The 25729-nt window shown below is 37.6% G+C and overlaps 2 protein-coding genes across 4 annotated transcripts in view; both read right to left on the bottom strand.

Annotated features, from left to right (window-relative positions):
* nrp2a (neuropilin 2a) overlaps nt 1-25729 on the bottom strand; it is a 250386-nt gene that overhangs the window by 67611 nt on the left and 157046 nt on the right. For 2 of the 3 annotated variants that reach the window (XM_079616685.1, XM_079616687.1), the window contains exon 1: nt 16512-17213. In XM_079616685.1, coding sequence (XP_079472811.1) covers nt 16512-16584 — 73 coding nt within the window. In that variant the 5' untranslated portion in view covers nt 16585-17213. Of the gene's footprint in view, nt 1-16511; nt 17214-25729 lie in introns of those variants that run through there. The other variant, XM_079616686.1, reaches the window with a different exon arrangement.
* Nucleotides 4422-9343, bottom strand: LOC307000815 (uncharacterized protein). Its single transcript, XM_079616690.1, has 16 exons — nt 9252-9343; nt 8302-9000; nt 8096-8214; nt 7817-7978; nt 7618-7662; nt 7409-7501; nt 6996-7070; nt 6818-6906; nt 6583-6685; nt 6372-6488; nt 6179-6282; nt 5941-6096; nt 5808-5871; nt 5540-5668; nt 5193-5288; nt 4422-5035 (listed from the first exon to the last, which is right to left on the bottom strand). Exons 1-16 carry the CDS (start codon nt 9277-9279, stop codon nt 4946-4948), a joined length of 2169 nt encoding a protein of 722 aa, XP_079472816.1. The 5' UTR covers nt 9280-9343; the 3' UTR covers nt 4422-4945.

A 25729-nucleotide genomic window follows, 5' to 3' on the forward strand; every position in this document is an offset into this window, starting at 1 on the left:
TACATCAATATTCAATAAATAATTACATGTCATAAAAGTAATCAAGCAACTAATACCGTTCCAACTTTAGGCTGTTTCTAAAAAAAACAAAGAACAACCATTGCTAAATTAGCATGCAATTCCATGTGTACATGCATCAGCTATTTTACAAAGACTCTGAAGGCAGTGCATCCAATCAGATTGTACAGATTTTATAATGCACTCCAGTCACCAATTCCCGGTGAACATCTGATCATGCATCATGAATTTTACAGTTACTGTTCACCAGAACTTCTGCGGTGTCCTAATTTACAAACATCAATGTGTCACGTTATCTGTCTTCCCTCTTACACCCACACGCATGCTCCACTAAAAGCTCAAAATGACACTAACTAGGAGGGGCCATTTCAATTATTTATGCTATATTTTTAATTCCTCCTCAATTCAAGCAATCCAGGGAATTCTCAGCACCCACTGCCTCTGCAGGGATTGATCCGGTCGTGGTTTCCTGGCCCCAAATGCAAATTTTTGACCTTCTTTTCCGAGCTGAGACTGCTAGCTTCTGCATAGATTAGTACCTCTTCTATTCATGAACACCAGAAAAATAGGATGAAACAGCATACACAACCACTTTGGGTGTTGCAGATGAAAAGACGACGTGTGTACGTGTGAGTAGATACGTGTGTGCGTCTTTCAGTCTATTTGCGGGAACGCTGGAGAACTAAGTGCTTTGTTTGTTCACATGAAGTATTTATATGTGTCTTTTCATCCTTTAATCAGGTGTGTCAAGCTAAACAGTGGACATAAAAAAGCTGTCCTAGAGGTAAAGGAAAGCTGCTAACATACAGTACAGGGTGAAAATCACTATCACTAATGCTAAGAATTGATTTAAATAAACCCTTAACCCTAAACATGTTACTTTGGTTAAAATTGCACTGTTTGCGTTGCATGCACCGGCGATACCTCAAACAACTTGGAGAAGCATGCTATTACTTTTCTAAGACATCAGATTTGGGATGTTTGCCTGGAGTGTGATCAAATTGGCAAAAAATCCCATAGAAGTACCAGAATATCATAGAGACTTGAAGGTTGGCTCCAAGTAATATAAATATCCAAAATCCAAAAATATCCAAGCAAAAACATATACAGTAGCAATCACCCATTACACCCTAGCATCATGGCTGCAAATTTTGCATGAAAACCTATAATTCAAAAGAGTACAAATGCAGTTTAATGTGCTCTCTGATACTTTCCTCCCTCTAAAAACATCAGCTAAACTCCTAAAACTTAAAAAACACTGCAAAATGCATAAATGCAATCCTCCTGAACCTTTTCCCTTTTAAACAGGACTTTTCAAGAAAAGGGTAAACATCAGGTAAACTCCCTGGAAGGATTCCTAGTAAAGGTTCCAGATTTGAGGGCAGTGTTTGACAAGATGTAAATAAGAGGTGTGATTTGGGAGGTACAAAAGAGAGGCGAGTGAAAATAGTGCTTTTGATCATAAAAGAAAACAAGCCATTGCTAAGACGCTGTTAACATATGGACTGTCTGATATCATTCTATGTGGGTCAACGTGTCATTTTTTTGGCCAGGACAGAAACTGAGGAGGGCCCCTAAAGGCATGGACCAAACAAGAGATTTTGTGTCTTTGTTGTCCATAAGCGTATTGTGTTGCGCTTGTTGCAGTCGCTGCTGCTCTGGAGGGGGAGTTTCAGAAGTACCTGCGAGACCGCTGCATGTGTGCAGTTTCAGGCATTAGTCCAAATGGGTTTTTTAACCCCCGACCTTGAAATATTGCCATTGTCTGCACAAGATATAAGCTCACAAATCAAAACTGTTTACATTAATTACCACCCCCCACCCCCCAAATAAATATGAACATAATTATCTAATTTAATTACAGATGTTTCAAGTGATTGCAGAAAATAAACTACATTGTAAAACACCATCTCTATTCATCTGCTCTGCACTACTGCAATTTATGAGCTCCATTTCTAAAGCGTCAGCCACTTTAAAGTGGCTATTCCTTTGTAGACACCAGCTGCTTTTGGGTGAAAGTTTGTATAGCTATTACGAGCAATAATGCAACATTGGTGGAGAGTCCAAGTCAAGCCACATGCTATCCATATTCAAACAAAATAAGACTCTATAGGGTTCATTCATCTGCAGCTGCAACTTTCCTTTATTTGAAGACCTTTCACTTATTAAGCTGCTTCATCATTTTTTTTACCTGTTGACCTAAAACTGCAGGTGCTGCACTGTAAATACAGCATATTCTTTGAGATGACAAGGACAGATGACAGTTTAATAGATCGTTGTAGGTACATGGTAGTGCCCACCTACACAAAACATCATTAAGATGTATATTGTCACAGTATCTCATAAGGTTTTGATTCAAGACCAATTAGTATACTCAAATGCTTATAATTTCTCTTTTAGTGGCAGTTAACGTTAAAATGAACGATGCATTGTTGACATCTCCCGAGAAAACTTGGACGGCATTGTGTTGTTGCAGCTTATTGAACAGCTTCTAATGAACCATTGTTTTGCTATTCCGGGAGAAATTGGCGAAACACATCGTAATGAACAAATGCGCGATAGGCTACATGTTTTGTACGCGCGTGCTGACGTCCGCTCGCGCCTTGACTCTGTTTTCCAGTGAAAGCCCTAGCCTAGGCTATATGAAGACCCACAATGACCGTTTCAAAAGGTCCTCAACGACTGATTACTATTCAACGGAGTCGGGGTTCAATCTTCAGCTGGCTGGCAGGATCCGCCACTGGCGTGTCACGTGACCTGTCAGTGGCTGACTGGCAGCTGCCAGTCTGATTCTGGCATGTCACGTGACCTGTCACTGGCTGGCTGGCAGCTGCCAGTCTGATTCTGGCATATCACGTGACCTGTCAGTGGCTGACTAGTTGTTTGACTCTGGCCAGTTTCAGAAACCATTGATTTTTGGCAGTTTTGGTTTTGTGTTACTCCTTCTCTATAGCTCATTTATCATGCATCTGTTGATATGATTATGTTATTTTGCATGATGGGCGTTTTAGATCATTTTATCCCAATTAAACCAGTCAAATGGCCGTGATCTGACTGGTTGCTTACTGACGCTTTGCTGGGCGCTCAATGCAGTCAGCCGCGGCTGAACTGCGAGTATAACGCGTTGTCTGTCACTCTCGCTGTAAGGAAATATATTGTTTTTTTTTCATGAATGTACTCTCATGCATCTATTCTTTTGGTATGAGTGATGGTTTATAGAATTTTATCACAATTAAACCAGTCAAATGGCCGTGATCTGACTGGTTGCTTACTGACGCTCTGCTGGGCGCTCAATCCAGTCAGCCGCGGCTGAACTGCGAGTATAACGCGTTGTCTGTCACTCTCGCTGTAAGGAAATATATTGTTTTTTTTTCATGAATGTACTCTCATGCATCTATTCTTTTGGTATGAGTGATGGTTTATAGAATTTTATCACAATTAAACCAGTCAAATGGCCGTGATCTGACTGGTTGCTTACTGACGCTCTGCTGGGCGCTCAATGCAGTCAGCCGCGGCTGAACTGCGAGTATAACGCGTTGTCTGTCACTCTCGCTGTAAGGAAATATATTGTTTTCTTTTCATGAATGTACTCTCATGCATCTATTCTTTTGGTATGAGTGATGGTTTAGGGGATTTTATCACAATTAAACCAGTCAAATGGCCGTGATCTGACTGGTTGCTTACTGACGCTTTGCTGGGCGCTCAATCCAGTCAGCCGCGGCTGAACTGCGAGTATAACGCGTTGTCTGTCACTCTCGCTGTAAGGAAATATATTGTTTTCTTTTCATGAATGTACTCTCATGCATCTATTCTTTTGGTATGAGTGATGGTTTAGGGGATTTTATCACAATTAAACCAGTCAAATGGCCGTGATCTGACTGGTTGCTTACTGACGCTTTGCTGGGCGCTCAATCCAGTCAGCCGCGGCTGAACTGCGAGTATAACGCGTTGTCTGTCACTCTCGCTGTAAGGAAATATATTGTTTTTTTTTCATGAATGTACTCTCATGCATCTATTCTTTTGGTATGAGTGATGGTTTATAGAATTTTATCACAATTAAACCAGTCAAATGGCCGTGATCTGACTGGTTGCTTACTGACGCTCTGCTGGGCGCTCAATGCAGTCAGCCGCGGCTGAACTGCGAGTATAACGCGTTGTCTGTCACTCTCGCTGTAAGGAAATATATTGTTTTCTTTTCATGAATGTACTCTCATGCATCTATTCTTTTGGTATGAGTGATGGTTTAGGGGATTTTATCACAATTAAACCAGTCAAATGGCCGTGATCTGACTGGTTGCTTACTGACGCTTTGCTGGGCGCTCAATCCAGTCAGCCGCGGCTGAACTGCGAGTATAACGCGTTGTCTGTCACTCTCGCTGTAAGGAAATATATTGTTTTCTTTTCATGAATGTACTCTCATGCATCTATTCTTTTGGTATGAGTGATGGTTTATAGAATTTTATCACAATTAAACCAGTCAAATGGCCGTGATCTGACTGGTTGCTTACTGACGTTACTGTTGCCTGCCTCTCATAAGGAATTTTATCTAATTTATGGATACTGCCACGAGTTGTGACGATTTTAATCGTTGTGTAATAATGTAGATGCAGAGTAGCCCATTAAAACGTAAATTAATCCCAGTAACATAATCTTTGTTATTGCTTTTAGCATTTTCTGGGACAACAGGACAAAACACAGTAATCATTTTTATTAATTCAATAAAATAAAGGTTTTTAATAATTCAATAAAAGAAAAGACAATTTAAACTGTAAAATCACGCAGCACAGACTGTATCAGAATGTTCAAATTTACAAAGACTATTTACAAATAGTCCCCAAGAAACAAAAACTATTTACAAATAAAAACAAAGAAACAAAATCTATTTATAAAAAACAACAAGCCATTGCTTGTAGCACCTAAACTATTATTACACACACAAACAGGGTGCATCTGCAAAGGCCATTTCCGCTTGGAATCTGTGGAACCCCTCTGTCTTTCTGAGAATCAGAATGGTTATCTATAATCAAGGGGGAAAAAACACAAGGGATTAAAATCTTATCACACATTATAATTTATGCATTAAATGTAGAATTGGCATAATTCACACACTATAATTCAAATGTCTATCATTATCTCTTGAATTATTATTGTGTTCTTCACAAAACGTGATATACCTCAGGTGTCATGACTTCCATAGCATACGAAGGGCTAGATAAATCAGTTTTTTCCAATGCCAAAACACTGTACACCTTGTCAATGATTCCCTCAGTCTATGACAAACAACAATGCAGATATTTCACTTATTAGTGTCGAAAAAAAACAGCATCTAAGAATCATTTCATTACTTTCCAATAGTTTCAGATTATAATGAATGTCAAGATATTGATAATCAGTCACAGTACCAGTAATCTATAAAAATAAGTAATTGTGGTATGTTAAGATGCCACCTCAAGACTCTAGTATGTTGCAAGTACCAAGTTAATGTTAAACATCTTTTTATTTCTTACAAATATTATTTTACCTGTTCTTGATCAAAAACGGATAGCCGTAGGTTGCATTGGTTTTTCAGTTTGGGTGCATAATTGGGATGTGTCTGTAAAAACATTCTGTGTGATCTAACAGCACCAGATGTGAGGTCCTGATGCAGTTTCTAAAAAAAATAAAAATAATTACAGCACAATATTACTAATTATTGATGTGCTACATATGTTAATCTTGATATTACTTATTACATGTTTTATACAAATATATTATGTGCTTTTTTATTTAAAGGTTTCCATAACAATTACCACAATTTCTTCATCCTCCACAACTGTGTCAACCAAAAGTCCCTGTTTCAAAGCTGCGAGGGTGCTGTAAAATAGACATATGCATTAAAAGCAGTTCAGTGAGCTTTTTTTGTATTATGGTTAAGTTGCTTACCTTTGAAAAGAATATGGTTGTTGATCACATCCACAGCTGAAGGGCGTGTCTTTGCGAATTGTTGTAGGGTCTATGCCAGCACAATCTGTGTGTAACCATTTGTTGCATAGATCACACTGAACCCACTTCATCCGTTTGATGTGTGGATGCAGTGTTCTAAAAACATATATAATTGTAAAGTCAAAGCAGCAATATTCTTTTACACTTGAACTCGCAATTTATGTGGTATAATACTTACTTATTTCCTGTGTTTTGATAAACGCATGCTTTTATGTCCTGGGCCATGCAGCTGTTGGTCTCTGTTTCATCTTCCTCTCTTTCTCCAATTGCAGTCGGAAAGTCCTGTATAGTAGTACAGTACATATGAGTTTTAAGATTGTCTTTTTTTTTGGTCCAACACTATTGAAACTCTTAATTCCTGTTTGACTTACTTCAGTTGTCACATCTTTCAACATGCTTGTGGCATGGTAAACACGCAGGTGTACTAGCTGAGAAGTTTGAAGCACTTCAGAAGACATTTTCAGGTTTTTGGCTTCCATTTCAGCTGCCTTTAAAAAAAAACAAAAAACATTGAAGCGGTTCACAGCCCAAAATAACACATTTTGAAAACATTTTAATTGTGAAGTGAGAAATAAACCTTACAGTGCAAACAAATACCCCACAGTTCACACCATCTCGCTGCATCCACTGTTTTGGATTGCAAACAGTCCAGCCATCCAGTGACCCATGTTTTTGGAAAGCCTCTCTTTACAGGTTTTAGATTAAAACAGAGCTCTCATGTCATGCATCTTTCACATCTTCTACATATTATTAATATAATGTTTTTAGACTAATTCATGTTTTTATAATACACTGGTAAAGATGAGAAATTAATTACCTCAGAATCTCCATGTCATTTTTTTCAATGGAATTGTAGATCATCATTGAATCATAAATACGCACTTGTTTTCCAGAGACATCGAAAACCTGTGGAAAAAAAAATCATATAAAAAGTTAGTCAATGTTAATCAATCAATTTAATGTTACAGCACAACTCAGTTTCTTGCAAACCTTACCCAGAGTATAAAGTGGTTTCCCCGTTCTGGATTGTTACCACCAACGATTCTTGGGAGCAGGATTTTTTGAGCATTCTACAGTGAAACACACACACACACACACACACACACACACACACACACTTCAGATGCAAAAGCCTCTAAGCGCCATCTCAAATTTTCTCCTAGAGTGATCATTTTTTTCAAGCTTGTATGTTTATGTTCAGTTATTTCACTTTAATGGCAATGAAAATGACCTATTAATTGTCATTAAAGTGAAATTACTGAACTTAAATATAAGAGGTTGATAAAAATGCTCGTTTTAGAAGAACATTTCAGATGGGACTAAGAGGCTTTTGCAATTGAAGTCTTCATATATACATACATACATACATGTGAAAACCCTCTATTGTTATACAATTACTCAAGAATACCTGAAGATCTTGCATATGTGACCTTGAAATGGCTTTGTTTTGTGTCCACTCTCTGTACCACAGAATGTACACATCTGTGTATAAGGCAACAACCTGCGCATGAAGTGAACTGAAATTAATTATACCATGTTTTTAATATTAGAGCAATATGACAAATCTCATGAGACAATTGCATATCTGCAAAGACCATTGAATATTAAGTTACTTACATTCTGAGTTTCTGCTGCAATTTGAGCAAGACGACAGTTCACAGCCTTTAAATAAATGACACACACTTTAATATACAAAATAATGTGATGAGTAGATTACATTGTGAATGTGAGTTTAGTTATATTATATGAACCGTGTGCAGAGTCATGTACTGAGTTCCTAATAAAGCAAACATAAGAACATTGTTAACACACTTACATTATCATTTAACCAAGGCATGTTCTTGTTTGGGTCTTCCTCTAAAAGGGAAGAGGGGCAAACACTTCTCAAGTCCGCAATATACAGTGTTGCATATGCTGAAAATCTGTGGATTATTTGTCTCTCTCTCCTCCAGGCAATGTAAAGTTGTTTCAGCTTGTCCTGTAGTTACAAAACAGAACCCATTCATTGCATGTAATTTAAGCAGAAAATATGTTTAGTTTTTGTTACTGTAATTTTTTTCTTTATAAGTTAAACACACAAAAAGCCAGTCTGTACCTTATTTTGTTCACTTATAGGAAACAATGACACAGTGAAACTCTCCATATCTTCCTCGACTTTGTCTGGTTCAGCTTGCGGGTCAGTTAATGACTTTGCAGATGTTCTTTGGTACATGTCTGTAATGATATGACAGATAAAATCAAAAGTGTATGTTAATAACATTTGTAGTACTACATGACCTTTTATTTCATGAACTATATTACCTTTGTCTGTTTCCTCATCCACACCTATTAATAGGTGTCCATGTCTCCCTAGGTGCACATCTTTTTGGGACATTTTTTGAATGTCCTGCAAGAAGTTATTATTGATCCTCTGGTTGTGCAGATGAAAACAGAGCCGCAGGGCAAACATGTAATGAATGTCCTTCAATTGGCAGAGGAAATACCTGCTGGTTGACAGATCTTTGTTTATTTGCTCTGCTGAAGATGAATTAACAATACACGCTAGATCTGGCAACAGTTTTATGCTCCTCAGTCTCTCTTCAGGCCTTTTTTGGTTTTTCTCATGAAAACGGTCATAGAGGGAGTACCGTTCACTAGTTCCAGTCAGAGGGTGAGGGCTGGTGAATCTGTCAATTGCCTGGTCTTCATGTATATTTGGCCCCATAGAGCTTTGAAGGGTATTCACCCATTCCTTCTGCACTGTAAGTTTTTTTTCCAATGCAGCAGAGATGTTTTCTGCTGTTGGAGCACATAGCCTGCCATCATGTGGTTGGAAAAACCTTTGTTGGGTCCTATTGTTGACATGTCTGGCAACACGTCCAGCTATATCAGAGATGAAGACCGTGGGTGGACATTTGAAACTCAGGAGACCATCTCCATGGTCTCGAGCAGATTCCTGCCACCACAGGGGTGAATGATAGTACACCACACCATGGGTGCATCCAAGATGCAGTACCCCTCCTGTGGGAAAAAAAGATAAAAAATGTCTGAATCACTATTAATCAGGGCAAAATGGTTATGATAGATGGAGGTAACATTCGTGCTTTTGTCTTCTGTGGGACTTTTAGTATGCTAGTATGATCTTTTATTAAACTGCTGCATTTAAAAAAATTTTTTATTCCTGCTTCCCTTAATGTCCGTGTTTTTAATATCCAGATGTATTAAAAAAATTTATTGTCCATTTTGTACCATGCTTGTAATTGTAATCTTACCTCCTGTTTTGTGAAGCTTCACAAACATTTTTGGATATATATCCTTGTACAATAGAAGTTCCTCAAGCCTATTAATGAGGTCAGACTGTGATCCAGTTGCTGAAATGCCTAGAGCATTGCATGCCATTGTAAGATCTTCTCTTCGAGGCTAATAATGATGGGGAAAAACATGCATATGGTAAAAAAAAGTAATTTGGGTAAATTACAAATTGACTCGTGTTATTTTTGCTGAAAGTGATACATTAAACCTAAATAGAATCAGCATCAACCATCATCAAATTGCATTACCCCTTTGAGCTCCAATACTTGCAAAATTCTGTCCTCATCAAATTCCTCATCTGTCCTCTTTGTCCACAATCTGTCTTTCTGGGAGAGGCCTTTCAAAATCTCAGTCTTTGGTATGACATCAGATATTCTGGAGTATTGTCCAATCCATGGTGTAAAGGCAGAATATGTCAGGGAGCTAGAAAATGGGTTTTGAGATGACCCTAAGGGAGGGAGGGAGGGAGTGAGTGGGTGAGTGAGTGACTGAGTGAGTAAGTAGGGAGCAAAGGAAGGACGTATGGGATGGAGGGAAGGAAGGAAGGTTGGTTGTAAATCAAATCTAAAGCAAGTAGGCATAATGTTTAAGAAGTATATTAAACAGCTTACCATCACAAAGTCCTGTTGCAATTATCTCCTTCTCAAGGTTTTCCCATCTAGCTGAAACGTTCACCTGTGTGTCCTGTGAAGTGGTGTTCGTCAGGTCTGGTCGTCTCATGAGATGCACTACACATAAAGAGAAAGTATTTTAAGAGCAGACAGTGGAAACTTGTTGCCAATTTTTGAAGGTAAAGCAGCTTTTTCATGAACGGGTACACTGAATTCCTACCTGGTAAGTCAAAGGCCACTTTCCAGTTGGCGTCAGCAATCAAAATAGGAGGATGGTGGCCACAGCGGTAACATAAGTAATTGTAGGTGTAGCTCTTTAAAGCAGAGAAATGGTAAAAAGCTTTCCTTATGGTGTTGTGTGGAATGTACACTTTACTGTGTTCCCCCAATGTACGCAAGAAACGTCCGACCGCAATGTGGTTCTGTTGAAGGTAAAGAAAAAATTTACATTGTAGTTAAGCCAATAAGTAAGATAATGTTCAGGTAAATATTAAATCATGTTGCCTAAAATTCACTGATTTTTGTAGACTTACAGAAAGACCTGTTGTCAAAAGTGAGCACAAAGGGATTGTGAGGAACACTTTGTTATTGAAATTGTGAAATCCAGAATCATATTCTTGGAATCTGACTTGGGTTCCACAAACAGGGCATTTCTTGATGTACACTGCAACACCTAAACAAAAAATACATAAATAAATAAAATATATATAACTATATACAACAACATGTTTCCACTACAACAAACAAAGCGTGACAAATACCTCTGTGCACAGAAAACAAAGCATAAATGGTAGCGTGCTTTGACTTCAGGATTGCTTCACTGAGGTCAGGGTAGCATGGTCCGGGGCAGTAAGGGCATTGTGTCTCTTTAGGCACAAATCTTTCAGGTATCGTCATTTCCTTTAAAATTAAGTCTTGTGGGAGATTTTCCGGAATTCTCTTGCACCTAAACAAGTAGTCTGTCATTTTAATCACTGCTGATGCCGTCTCATTTAATGGTTGTGATTCATCATCCCTCTCTAGTTCTTTCTCCTCAAGGTCCTCTATTTCTTCAGGATTTTCACTTGAATGATCTCTCAGTAATAATGGACGCTCCTGGAATACCCACCACATGCATACTTGTCTGTGGACACAACTTAGTCTGTTTTTACTGCCCCCACATTGACAGTGCCATCTTCCAGACATTGTGTCAAAGGTCACAATGGTTCGCCCAAGCTGACACCAGTTGTCTTTGAGGTTAGTAAAAACTGAAAAGTAAATGTAAGTCTGTGACAGGCCATATTCCCCCCAAAAAATAGGGAAGACACAATCAACTTCCTCTTTACTGGCCTTCAAATGTAAGTCCTTACATTCCTGGGCTCTTGACTTTGAGATTAGTCCTTTGTCTAACATTTGCTCCAAAGATGCAGAGTTTAGTGTTCGTGGAGGAATGTAGCGTTGTGCAGAGATAGTTCTTCGAAGGTGGTGGCATTCAGTTCCAGGGTGTCCACTCTGGGCTGCTATCTTTGCCATGTCTCTGCAAATGTCTGACTCACAGTATATTTGTCCTAGGAGAAGCGATTTTTTGACATGGACTGGCACTCTTGGCCCATGTAGTTCCTTTGGTGTGACGTAGAGTGCATTTTTTTTATCTATGCAAAGCATAGGTTGCTCCAAGCCATGTTGCATTTTCTCATGCCTCTTCAGATTAGATGTGCTGGAAAAGTCAGCTCCGCATTTATGACATTTGAAACGAGTCTTTTGTGGTTCTGTCTGCAAAACTACATTGGGTTCTTGTTGCATTTGTGTATTAGCTTGCTCCTCTGAAAGTCTGTCCTCGGAAAAATAATCGTTTTGCTCATGGGTGGGTTGTTGGGCCACTAAGAAATAAAGAACAAAAAAAGATGTAGCATTCCAAAATGGATTGCTAAAACAAGCAACTGAACTGATGTTACAGAGAAATTGTCAAACCTGAAGATTTTTCTGTCACTTCATAACCTATGAATACAGGGAATTCTTTTTATTACTGCCAGTTCTATGCAATTATGATTGATTCATATTTTTGTATAATGAATACAGCTGCACATACAAAATTATACAGTAAACTGTGCTAGGTCAAAGTAAAAAATAACACAAACCATGGTTTTTGAGATGAGCTTTGAAATCCCCTGCTCTCCCTACAGTATTTTTACACGTTTGGCAATGCCAGTGACTCCGGCCTTGCTTTCCATCAGTGCAGTAGCAGGGTATAGTCAACTTCACTATAATAATGTACACAAAAAATACACAGTGAGAAACGTTTAATAGGAAGATCCACTGATCAATTATTAGAGTAAATTACCCGTTTGTGCTTCTCTGTAAAATATTGCATATTTAAAATGCCGCTGTGACAGATGTGTTTTTGTCAGTCTGACTGCAGTCCTGCAGTAAGGACAGTTAGTGTCTTCACTGAGACTATATAGTTCATCCTCTGAGGCAAACACAAATTGCCTCTCTGAAAAAGAAATACATATTTGAAACAGCTTTAGAATTTAGTATACATAATATAAAATTGTAAAGTGTATATAAAGTGCTTATTACAGTAAAGAAGATTTATTTTTAAACATAATGTCCATGGGTGTCATGCAAAGTAAATTTATTTATGATAATGTTGCAATACATCTGTGTGACTGACCCCAATTGCACCATTTACCTTATATGTTTAGCTTTTATTTTAAATCGGTGTTTGCTTTCATTGAGAAACCTTTGGTGCCAGTTCAGGCACAAAAAATAATCAATTTTAACTGCCACCATCATTGTATAATGTTATGTTATGTTTTGTCTTAATGTTAATATGTAAACATTACATTGTGTAGATGTTTTAAAGCACCAACACCCTTACACACTTGTGTCCTCTATTTAGTGAAACGCAGAGCTCAGGTCATAGGGCAAAAAAAATGGCTTGCATCAGTCAGGAGAAAAAAAATATGTAAATGTACTTTACTTGCCTGCCATGATTGAGGATTCTCAGGTGTAAATTGAGAGACCTACTGAACAAAAGTAATTAAGGAACCAAAAAATACATTCCATACTTATAACAATCTAAAACAAACTACATCAATAATATAAATACATAATATGAAGTCATAATAATTGTTATCTCATAATAATTACTCAGTCTGTAATGTTCTGGAAGTCTGCGTGCGATACATTATTTAGTGGCTATGCTAAAATATAGCCGAAACTTACCTCCCACTTTGTAAGATCCCATTTTTATTGGCCTGGGTATTTATTCGAAACTGTCAGATTCCTATAAAGTTTACAATAGTTTAAGTAACATACGTCAATTATATGCTAAGTTATTTTTTATCCCGCTTACTGAAGTGGCAACATGCCATACACCTCACAATACTTACGTCATAAGATCCCACCGTTTAGTGGGGTCGGGTGGGTAGGCAACTCAAACAGTCAGATCCCGGCACACACGTGACGTTACAAACAATTTTATATAAATATGTAGTTCAATTCATTCATCAAAAATATATGTAGTTCACAATATAGTTAGTGAATATAATTAGCCTATATAATTAGTGAAATTGTTTAAACATTAGGGAACAATAGAGAAAGATTCACTCACTGTTAGGCCTTTTCTGATTGAGCGCCCAGGAAAGCGTCAGTGAGCAACCAGTCAGATCACGGCCATTTGACTGGTTTAATTGTGATACATTTCTCTAAACCATCACTCTTACCAAAAGAATAGATGCATGAGAGTACATTCATGAAAAGAAAACAATATATTTCCTTACAGCGAGAGTGACAGACAACGCGTTATACTCGCAGTTCAGCCGCGGCTGACTGGATTGAGCGCCCAGCAGAGCGTCAGTAAGCAACCAGTCAGATCACGGCCATTTGACTGGTTTAATTGTGATAAAATCCCCTAAACCATCACTCATACCAAAAGAATAGATGCATGAGAGTACATTCATGAAAAGAAAACAATATATTTCCTTACAGCGAGAGTGACAGACAACGCGTTATACTCGCAGTTCAGCCGCGGCTGACTGCATTGAGCGCCCAGCAGAGCGTCAGTAAGCAACCAGTCAGATCACGGCCATTTGACTGGTTTAATTGTGATAAAATTCTATAAACCATCACTCATACCAAAAGAATAGATGCATGAGAGTACATTCATGAAAAAAAAACAATATATTTCCTTACAGCGAGAGTGACAGACAACGCGTTATACTCGCAGTTCAGCCGCGGCTGACTGGATTGAGCGCCCAGCAGAGCGTCAGTAAGCAACCAGTCTGATCACGGCCATTTGACTGGTTTAATTGTGATAAAATTCTATAAACCATCACTCATACCAAAAGAATAGATGCATGAGAGTACATTCATGAAAAAAAAACAATATATTTCCTTACAGCGAGAGTGACAGACAACGCGTTATACTCGCAGTTCAGCCGCGGCTGACTGCATTGAGCGCCCAGCAAAGCGTCAGTAAGCAACCAGTCAGATCACGGCCATTTGACTGGTTTAATTGTGATAAAATCCCCTAAACCATCACTCATACCAAAAGAATAGATGCATGAGAGTACATTCATGAAAAGAAAACAATATATTTCCTTACAGCGAGAGTGACAGACAACGCGTTATACTCGCAGTTCAGCCGCGGCTGACTGCATTGAGCGCCCAGCAAAGCGTCAGTAAGCAACCAGTCAGATCACGGCCATTTGACTGGTTTAATTGTGATAAAATCCCCTAAACCATCACTCATACCAAAAGAATAGATGCATGAGAGTACATTCATGAAAAAAAACCAATATATTTCCTTACAGCGAGAGTGACAGACAACGCGTTATACTCGCAGTTCAGCCGCGGCTGACTGCATTGAGCGCCCAGCAGAGCGTCAGTAAGCAACCAGTCAGATCACGGCCATTTGACTGGTTTAATTGTGATAAAATTCTATAAACCATCACTCATACCAAAAGAATAGATGCATGAGAGTACATTCATGAAAAAAAAACAATATATTTCCTTACAGCGAGAGTGACAGACAACGCGTTATACTCGCAGTTCAGCCGCGGCTGACTGGATTGAGCGCCCAGCAAAGCGTCAGTAAGCAACCAGTCAGATCACGGCCATTTGACTGGTTTAATTGGGATAAAATGATCTAAAACGCCAATCATGCAAAATAACATAGGCTAATCATATCAACAGATGCATGATAAATGAGCTATAGAGAAGGAGTAACACAAAACCAAAACTGCCAAAAATCAATGGTTTCTGAAACTGGCCAGAGTCAAACAACTAGTCAGCCACTGACAGGTCACTTGATATGCCAGAATCAGACTGGCAGCTGCCAGTCAGCCACTGACAGGTCACGTGACATGCCAGAATCAGACTGGCAGCTGCCAGTCAGCCAGTGACAGGTCACGTGACACGCCAGTGGCGGCTCCTGCCAGCCAGCTGAAGATTGAACCCCTGCTGATTCAACGGTGAGGAATCAAATAGGCTATACAAAGACCGGGTCGACTTTTTAATGAAAGTACATTTCATCTGCTGATGTTCTTCTATCTCGCGCAAACCTAAATAATATTTGTTTAAACCATAATCAAGACACACTAGCTCGTGATAGTGATTATATTTGTGCCTTAAAAATATAGTTTTGTCGTTTTCTCGTCGTTACAATGGCGAATTTTCGCCTTTTACACCATAACGGGACTGAATAGTTTTATGTAAAAGTACAGTGACAAAACTATATGGCACTGACTTTTAAAACAGTGGCTATATTTTGAAGTAGCCTACTTCGGAATACCGCAAATATCATGGAACATGAATATCGTAAACTTATTCAGTTTCATATAGCAAAGCCTCCTATAGACTATATAGCTACCATATTAAGAAGCGCAAAAACTTCACATCACAGTTGAATACCCAAAATCACGTACACTAAACTCATAACGCGACGTAGTAGGCTAATATTTTTTTTAGGTTGGAGTGAACATGGCTAGATTTATGATTTTCCCCGTTAAAAAAGTATTTCAATCGTTCTTTGTTGCAATATAGCAGAGCTAAAGACCCAGGCACTATTTGGTTCTTTGTTGAATAGCCTACATTAGGGTATTTAGAGCTGCATTATGATGTAAACATAAAAAATTAAAAAAAAGTTTGACATCATGCTCTAAAAGCCTTTATTTTATTTTTTTTAGTCAAACTTACTTTTTATGATTATACATGAACTAATTACCGCCCAGTTTGGTCTGGAAGTCTAAGTTGTCCAGCTTCCTAAGTCCGTCTCGGTTTCATCTTTAGATATTAATATTGTGGGGAAAATAGGTAGGCTACAGTATGTCTCAGCAAAACGTTTATTTTAAGGAGAGTAAACAGTGCGAGGGAACGCAGGTCTGCATGGCTCAAATAATCTGTACCATTCATTTGGCCTTTGTTAGATATAAAGCTGTTCTAGTCTTCACTAAATAAAACCAGAAGCTCTCCTTTTCTCAGCATGGTTTGCCCGGACAGCAGAAACACGTTCGCTTCGCCAGGAGAGAAATCTGTTTGCCATTTGCGGATGGCCTCACTAGATGGGAATTTAGACACACAGACACCGTTATGAAAGTTAAAGAAAAAAGAAAAAGACAAACTTACTTTCTTTTGCGCTGACTTTCAGAACGAAGCAAAAGATAAATGCAATCCCTTGGTGAGATATCCAGAAATCCATCTTTCCAAAACGTGCAGCCTTGAAGAAGTGACCTGTGTTCAACTAGTGATCTTCTTCAAGGAACAAATGTCGATAATTCAGACTAAGAAAAGAAAACAAAATAAGCCTTTTTGTCTTTATAATGCTCAGAATGTCCTATTCAAATGCAGTTCTGTTGAGCCCATTGCGCACAGCAAATGCAAACTGTGCAGGACATGATCTATGTCATGTATTGATAAAAAGTCATGCCTTGTCATAAACCAGCCTGTTTTCAAATAAATCAGAGGTCTTCAGCTGTATTCCGTTATAAAGCAGTCACGGATTTGCGTGCGTTATTGCGCTCCATTGCCTTATTGGTCTCCGATGGGTTGATAGAGGTTTCCGCAGGGATTTGTCCCTTAATCGTCTGCTTAAAACACGCTGCCCTCCGGACACAGCTTAAGTGTTCTGATATCTTCTTGCTCTCGTAAGTCATTCGATCACACTCAGGAGGCACCAAGTTTTGTCCAAACTGGCAGACAGGAGTGGGATTGGTGTTGCGCACAGAAGCGTGTTGAAGCGCACTGGTGTGCTCGCGCAGAGCTGTGGCAGCAGCGCGTGTGGATGTATGTGCTCGAGAGCGCGAGTGAGTGAGTCAGTATGTGTGTAATAGCATTTCTGAGCGGCGCAGCTATCGCATTACACTGAGCTTTCTTGGCCCGCCTCCCCTCTGTCACTGATTAGAGAACATCTCTCTCTCTCTCTCTCTCTCTCTCTCTCTCTCTCTCTCTCTCTCTCTCTCTCTCTCTCTCTCGAAAAGTTCGTTTCAATGAACGGATCCAATTGGTCATCGTACAAGTTACCTCAGAGGTCCCGCGCGGCATTTTTTTCAGCCTATATTATTATTACTTTTATAATTAACATAGTAGAAGCTAAATAAATACAGAAGGTTTCATTGATTCAAATGATTTTTTTTTTAATATTCGTTGGTGAATCATCTCTCTTTAGACTTGTTCGACATCATGGAGCGCTGCGCAGACCGAAGCAGCCGTGCATGAAGCAGTGCATGCTGGTTAGAAATGTTGTCCGACTTGAGACAGTGCAGACGGCTGACTCAGCCAGCGCAGTTTCTCCAGAGCTCTGATAATAATAACAGCTGTTCCCTGATTGGCCGAATTCACTGCATGACAACTATCACTTGTGTTTCGTATTTATTCTGACACCTTCAATTCCACTAATGCTCACAAATCCGTCTTTTTATAACAGTAAAAGCTATTTTCATGTAGTCACAATGTTATATTGTGTCACGTTCATCAAAATAAAAATGTATTAATTTATTTATTAAGCAATTTATTAAAATATTTTCTTTGAGTGAATCATAATTTCTCTCGCGTAAGCACTGACAGCCTACTCGGATTCATTTGAGCGAATCGCTTAATTTCAATAAATTTTTTCAAAAACTAATTTTTTCTTTTTTTGGGGGGGGGGGGGGGGGAGGGGTCACAGACCTGGTGCATTTTTGTCTACATGATTTTATTTAAAATGAAATCCTATTTTTAGTGCTACTGTATAAAGCACAATAGTACATTATTCAGTTCATTGTCTTTACAAACATATTTGCTGAATGCAGCAATTGAACAATGAGAAGTATAACTTTTATCAGTTTTTTAACAAGACAAATTGTTAATGTTCTCTCTAAGAGTCATGTGACGTACAGATGCTTAACGGTTTCAAAACAATGATTCATTTGTGAATCACACATCAGCAGAGCATCTCTCTCTCTCACTCTCTCTCTCTCTCTCTCTCTCACACACACACACACACACACACACACACACACACACACACACACACACACACACACACACACACACACACCCACACCCACACACACACACACACACACACACACACACACTTGTGTATCTCATCAGTTGCCAGTAACTCAGACGCACACTCACACAAAGCTACAGTGCATGTTATTTTTGGATTTTGACTGGCCTTCCTCTCTAGCAATACACAGCCTGAAATGCAATTAACTTTCGAGATATCATATGACATGATGAAACTATGATAAATGGTACAAATTCAAGTTCACCTTTCTAGGAAGGTGACATGCACGCGATACAAATGCAAAGTTCACAGTCTTGCCCACGTGCATAGTAATGGTCATCGTGATATGAGGCAATGTGGGCAATGGACAATTAGGCGACATGAGGCAATGTGTGGCAATGTTTATTTCATGTTCTGCCACAGCCCAGAAGCCAGTGCCTGATTTGACCTGCAGGGGGACAGACCTGACCACACGGGTCGTCAAGGGCAGAGCAGGAGCAAAGCCAGATCTGTCGACCTTCACAGCAGTTGGACTAGATTAATGTCTAGTGCATAGCCGTTCCTTCCTGATGAACTAACATTTCACGGTTTCTTATTTCAAAAAATCTCATCCTTTTAGACTGTTAAAGTTGAGATTTCGTTTTTCTTCTCACTCATGCACAATGCTCATGTTCAGAAGAGAATAGTACTCTATTATTTATGCAATATACAGTCAAACCAAAAATTCAGACACCAGATATAATTTATGATATTTTTTTACTAGTGGGTGCAGGACACTATAGTTCATTTATGTAGGCTAAGTGAGGATAGCAAAATAAAGTAAACTGTGACATATTATACCCAAAAGTTCTTTGTGGACTACCAGTAAAATGTATACAAATTTGGGACCAAAAGTTATTCAGACACTTTGATCTGACCAAGTGTTTTTTCTTTAATTGCTACTGCGAACTTTTTACACCACAGACTGAACACAATTAAGCATTGCTTGGTAATTGGTTGGCCTAAATTGGTATTATCTAATTGTATGTTTAAATTTAACAGCTGGCAGCTATTCAACCTAATTCATTTGTGAGAGTCTGACAGAGGGATGGTCAAAACCAGTGAAATATCGACTGATTTGATAACTCTGAGTTCTTGTCATATTTTATAACCATTTTCTAAACTATAGCGAATAAACTGTGATAATGTGAGAAATGTTGATGGTGTCTGACTCTGAATAAATTTTGTTTTGACTGTATACAGCATGCAAATTCTGTGTTGCATAAAATACTTAAATCACCATTTGTCCAAAATACAACAGAACATACTTCCCAGAATGCAATGTGCTCAACATTACCTTTCCGATTTAACCAAAATAACTCCACAATATCTCAAGGTTAAGACTTGAACTGAAATATACATGCAAGACTATTTAAATCCCAAAATGATAACTAAATGCCACTCACATTAAATCTTAAACTTGCAGTAAATCATAGAATAATGCTTAGTGTTTAACTTTTTTATGTAAAAATACAGTGAAGTATAATGTTCCATACTTTAAAGCCTCAACATGCATGTTTTTTGTGTGTGTGTGTGTGCCAAACACACAATTTAAGGATTAAAGGTGTGTTTCTCAGTCCGTTGGCAGACTAAATGACAAACGTGAGCTAAGGCCGAAATGTCATATATAATGTTTCTGGACCGGCGGCCACAGAACAGAACCCACCCCACCCAAACCCAAACCCAAACCCAAACCAAGCTGCTCTACAATCAAAAGCTCTAACTACAGACAGAGGCTTTTTAATGACACAGCAGAGCTATGCCATGCCGAAAATACTTCACTGAGAACTGCTTTTGGGGAGGCATTCACACCAGGAATTTACAGTAGTGAAGTGGAAGGACAGATTTTCATGCAACACAGCAGAGTGTTTAACATTCAGCTTTAGTACGTACTACTCAAACAGGACAATTTATTGGACTTGTGCTAGATTTGATATATTTTTATGCAAATATGCAACTTTAAGTTAACTCAGACAAGGTTGGAGTGCTTTTCACAGTCTAAAAATCTAAATAATAAAAAAAATTCTGGCCATATATGATGAAGAGCCAATAACAACAGATTCCATTTATATGCAAATCCTAAAGATATATTAGCAAAAAAAAAAAAAAAAAAAAAACTTTTAGGAGGTCGAAATAGTAATTATAAACTAAATGATGGTTGTTTATGGTGCAAGAAACTTTTTTGATTATAATGCATGAGGTTATTTATATGTTTTGTGACCTGAGGTTCAATGTGAGTACAGTTATAATAATTTCACCTCCGAAAATCACATCCATCAACATATCTCGAAAAGGTTAGGCTGATTTTGTGCATTTTGTCTGTCTGAGCATATTCGTGCATATGTGACTTAACAAAAAAAGGTGAGAGATATCATTTAAAAAATTGCACATGTTTTGCCTTTTTTTTTTTTTTAATGTCAATACATAAACTCTAGTTTAAATGAAGTGAGTAAATATCTTACAGTATTTCAGTTGACAGAATAACACATATCTGATAGCACATCAAATAACTTAAAAGTAACAAAAAATATATACAAACAGTCATACATGGTAGACTTTTGTTTAAGGAACATTATAAATCTGCAGAATAATGTGTGGACTGAATGCATGTTGGCGAATCTGTATGATAACATGACTTTATAACACCAAATTGGCTAGATTTTATTTAATTGCATTACTCTGTAAATGTATTTTAAAAGAGTTATTTTACTTTAGGATCAAGTCTTGAGGACACACACAAGACAAGAACATTTCTTCATGCTTGAACTGAGTACAAATATAGGATTTACTTAATATTTTCAAACATTATAATATATACACACAGTAGTTACCCAAGAAAGTACTGGTAATATAAGGTAACTACAGTACAAATACGGTTAGGTGGAGGTTCAGGGTTAGTATAGTTATAACCCAGTTATTGTCATTGATAGAATAAGTACATGCGGAACAGGACTGTAAAATAAAGTGCTACAGAGTAGAAAGTACTGAATCCATACATCACCACAAAATCATGTTTCCAGTGTGTGAGGAACAGAGAACCATGTGTACAATTGGTCATCAGGTCTTTCTCACTCAACACCCCTCTCTACACAGGAGCAACGGCAGGGCTTCGAAGACGATGAGGTCACATCCTGTTTCACTCCATAAGCCTGCTGTCATTCGCCACTGTTTGTTTTATCCACTAAAATACATCTTTGTTTAAAATGAGGTTCTGAGACTTCTTAAAGGGGCCGTTCACAAAAGACGATTATCCTCATGTCTTCATAATATATATATTTTTTCAATAAAAACTCAAAATTGTGACAACGGTGTGTTCTGACGCACGTGGACACAGAAAAACTGCTAGAAAACAGCGAAGACAGATTGTAAGAACGCGTCCTGTGAGTAATGAGTTTAGATGAAGGTACGTACAAGTATGATTCAATACATATCAGATCCTTCATTTTCCTGGTGTTCCTGTGCACTTCCTTTCCTTGTGTTGCATGAATGCATAAACACTTATGCACACTCAATGTGTGTTTATTGCTTGTGGCATTGCCAAGCACTCAGGGGAACTTCGGTATTTACACAAGCGCGTGAGTCATAGCTTCTCCGTACACGTTAGCATTAAATATCCCATTCGTACAGCCCTCGTCTTCGAAAAGCACGGCTGCATTATTATGCCCATCCACACGTCACATTTCTTCATCCATGCGTGGAAGAATCTGGAAAACATGAGTCAAGTGTACCACCATAAAAGAACATGTAATGCTCTGAGGTTTATCGTTCCTATTTCGAGACATAATGGAGCATTAACTTCTAAAATGTCATTAACTTCTCTAATTTTTTCTAAAATTACTTTGGATGATTAAAATACACACAAAATGAGACAGTTGTTGACATGCAGTAAGAGTACAAACATAAAACTAAACGTGGGTAGCAGATTAAATGATTTGATCTTGGAAGAATTTGATGAGAAATGTTGAAGAAATGTTTATCTTGGAAGAATTTGATGAGAAATTAGTTAATATTGAGATCTCTGGCTTTTGATTCCAGACTTAAATTCTTGGCCATGAGCACAATTTGAGACATTGTTGAGATATTTACTTTAAATGAAACATCTGAAGGTGATATTTGCTCACCATTTGATCTCATTGCTTATAATATAAAACGATTTCACTTCGGATTTGGGTTTCCTAAAGGGCGATACTCAGATCATATTCTGTGTCTGTATCTTAACAAAAGAGTTGATTGAGAAACACAACCTTGATTTCTGCTGGACAGACTTTATACATACTAGACGGCAGCAGTAACTCTTCTTTTATTCTTCATTTATTCTGTGTTTCAGCGTTGAGGAAAGAGCAATGTCCTTCAGCATACCATACTACATAAAACCAACAGTGGTATTTGTGGCAACGACAAGAAATGTGACATTTCAGCTTCATAGATTTCCAAGTTTTCATGGAGTGCATGTCGCCAAACAACATTGCGCTGCAAATGTTAATCAATCAATGAAGAATGGAAAAGTAAGAAAACATTACACAAAAAAAGGAGTATAGGTTTGTTTTTCATTGGAATGGCACAAACTGAGAACGTGATGGGGTGACGGCTAAGGGACTGGGTCACTTTCACGGGGATAATTGAAAAGTGATGAGGAACAGATGTGTGCTAAAGGCCTGGCTGGCGGTGGTGCTGTCACATTAAGAATACAAATGAAAGAGTCTGTAATCTTTATTGGAGATTAGAGGCAAAAAAACAAAACCTTACCATCACTCTCTCTACAAGTCTTAAAAGTAATTTCTATAAAGATTCAAATAAACCAGTATCAGCCTATTATACTACTATTTTAAGCTACGTCAGAGAGATGTTATAGCAGAAATGTATAAGCTTGTTTCAACCACGGAATAAAAGATAATTGTGACTTTTTATCTCATAATTCTGACTTTTTCTTGCAATTGCGATTTTATATCTTGCGATTCTGACTTTATTCCACAAAATTGCAAGTTTATATCATGCAGTTCTGTAAATATGTAAACCCGCAATTGCAACAAAAAAAGTCAGAAATCAGAATTAACTTTTTTATTTTTTATTCTGCGGCGGAAATAAATCTCCATAGAAATGGGCAACGATAAATGGTGGAAATTATAATGCTAAATCTGGCTGCATTAAAAAGTTAAGTTAATTTATTTATTTATTTTTTATAGAAGCAGTGCGATAGTCCACAAAAAGTCCTGTCTTACATTTATGAGCCGATTATTTTTTTTTGTGTGTGTGTTTTAAATTATTTTTGCATGATTTGTGACAATTTGTGATATCATTGTTGTCATATTTTATTCCTGATTTGAAATATGATATTGAGCAACAACTTTGACCAAAGAGTTTTGGAGATTTTGATTTCAAATATGGCTGTCAAGTGAAATGACTTGCTTTAAAGAGACTTTTCCAATCCATAAATGTCAAATAAACAAATAAAAGTGAAATGTGATTGGTCGATTTGTATGTCAGTAAGAACACCTCTCTGTGTTGCTCTCATTAACTAAAACTAACTAAAAAAAATGTGTTAACTGAAATAAAATAAAATATAAATATTAGATGGAAAAACTAGAAATCTTACTTTGGCTTAACTTACTTTGGTTAGTTTAAGCTGAGGTACTAAAATTAATAAAATTTAAATAAAAATCAAATAAAAAAATAAATAGAGATATAAACAAAACTAAAACAAATAATGAAAAACTAATTTTCAACTAAAAGTTAAAATGTAAACTTAAAATATAAAAATAAAAGCTAACTGAAATAATTAAATGCTATATAAATAATACTAAAAGATCTGTCGCCACTCCCTTTGCAAGCCGCTTGCTGACAGTCAAAGGTCAAGCAATGCAATAGTTTAGATAAACTCTCATTTGTGAACACGCTCACCCCTATAAATTTCCTTCTGAGGTCCTTTTCGTACACAAAGTGATAAGACTATGACGTCTAAACGTCCATGACACACACACAAGCGTGAAGAAGCATAAAATACGCCCCTCCGCTGCCATAAATAACAGGATAGCTTATTATGCATGAGAACTCCTCTAAGATAGTTTATGAACAGTGCACAATAATCTGTCTTCCGCAAGCGGCGAGACACAGAGGAGCGTCGACTGAAGCCTGCCTTTCCTCTAAAAATATGCACAGTGTCTCAGCCCACCCACTGCTCTTCCATCACACTGTAATTTATGCATATGTATCCTTTAATCTACCTATCCTGCTGGAGACCCACCCTTACAGTACACCACGTTTATATCACACCTTATTTTTTACACATGGAAAAACATTACAATAAACATGACTGCCGTCTAATTAGCAATAACATCATGATGAGACATTCCAACTCGCATGAAGTGACGAGGAACAGAATGTAAAAAATTTCTATATTTTAAGCTAGATTTTCTGAAGAAAGTGGCGGTGGGTGGTTGCCAGGATGTTTCCATGAGGTTGCTAAGCTGTTTTGAGTGTTGTTGTTTTTTTAGAATGTGGTTGCTAGGGTAGCAAAAAAAAAGTCTAACCACAACTTTGTGTAATATTCTGTCTCTAGGCCTATATATGGTCTGAGTTCCTCTAATGTAAGTCTGATAGATTCACTCGTGTTTTATTGTCTACAAATGCAGAAACCATGCACTTGAGAACTCATAGGGTCTTTCAACAGAGTGTGACTCCTGAGTCTCTCGGGGGGGGGGGGGGGGGGAATTAAAATATTTATGATAAACAAAAATGCAATGTTTAGTTAACATAAACTAAAGATAAGGTTAATGTAAATATTTAATTGTGTCCCTCTCTAGAATGCATTGAAATGAACTTGGGGACGTCATTCATTCAATATGATGGATATTAGCCTATAAATTATTATAAATTAGAAATAATTAGAAAATGAATGGCATTATTTTCATCAATATCTGTTGAATGTTGAGAACATCTGACTCTATTGGAATCAAGTGAGTGTTGTGGATTTGCTTCACGTGAATACAAATATATATATATATATATATATATATATATATATATATATGTAAATTGACACATAAAATATAAATTAAAAACAAACTAAAATAGATAGTTTCCCTAAAAACGTCCCTAATGTCGTTCCAAACCCGTAAAGCTTTCCTTCATCAAAATATTAAAGGGGTGGTTGAGTATGATTTCACTTTTGTAATGTTGCTGTTTGAGCATAAACAACATCTGCCAAGTTACAATGCTCAAAGTTCAAAGCAAAGGGAGATAATTGCTTTGAAAGAAATAGTTTTTTATGGACTACAACAAACGGCTGGTAGGAACTACATAATAATAATAATAATAA

Source organism: Phoxinus phoxinus, assembly GCF_949152265.1.
Source record: "Phoxinus phoxinus genome assembly, chromosome: 6".
NCBI lineage: Eukaryota > Metazoa > Chordata > Actinopteri > Cypriniformes > Leuciscidae > Phoxinus > Phoxinus phoxinus.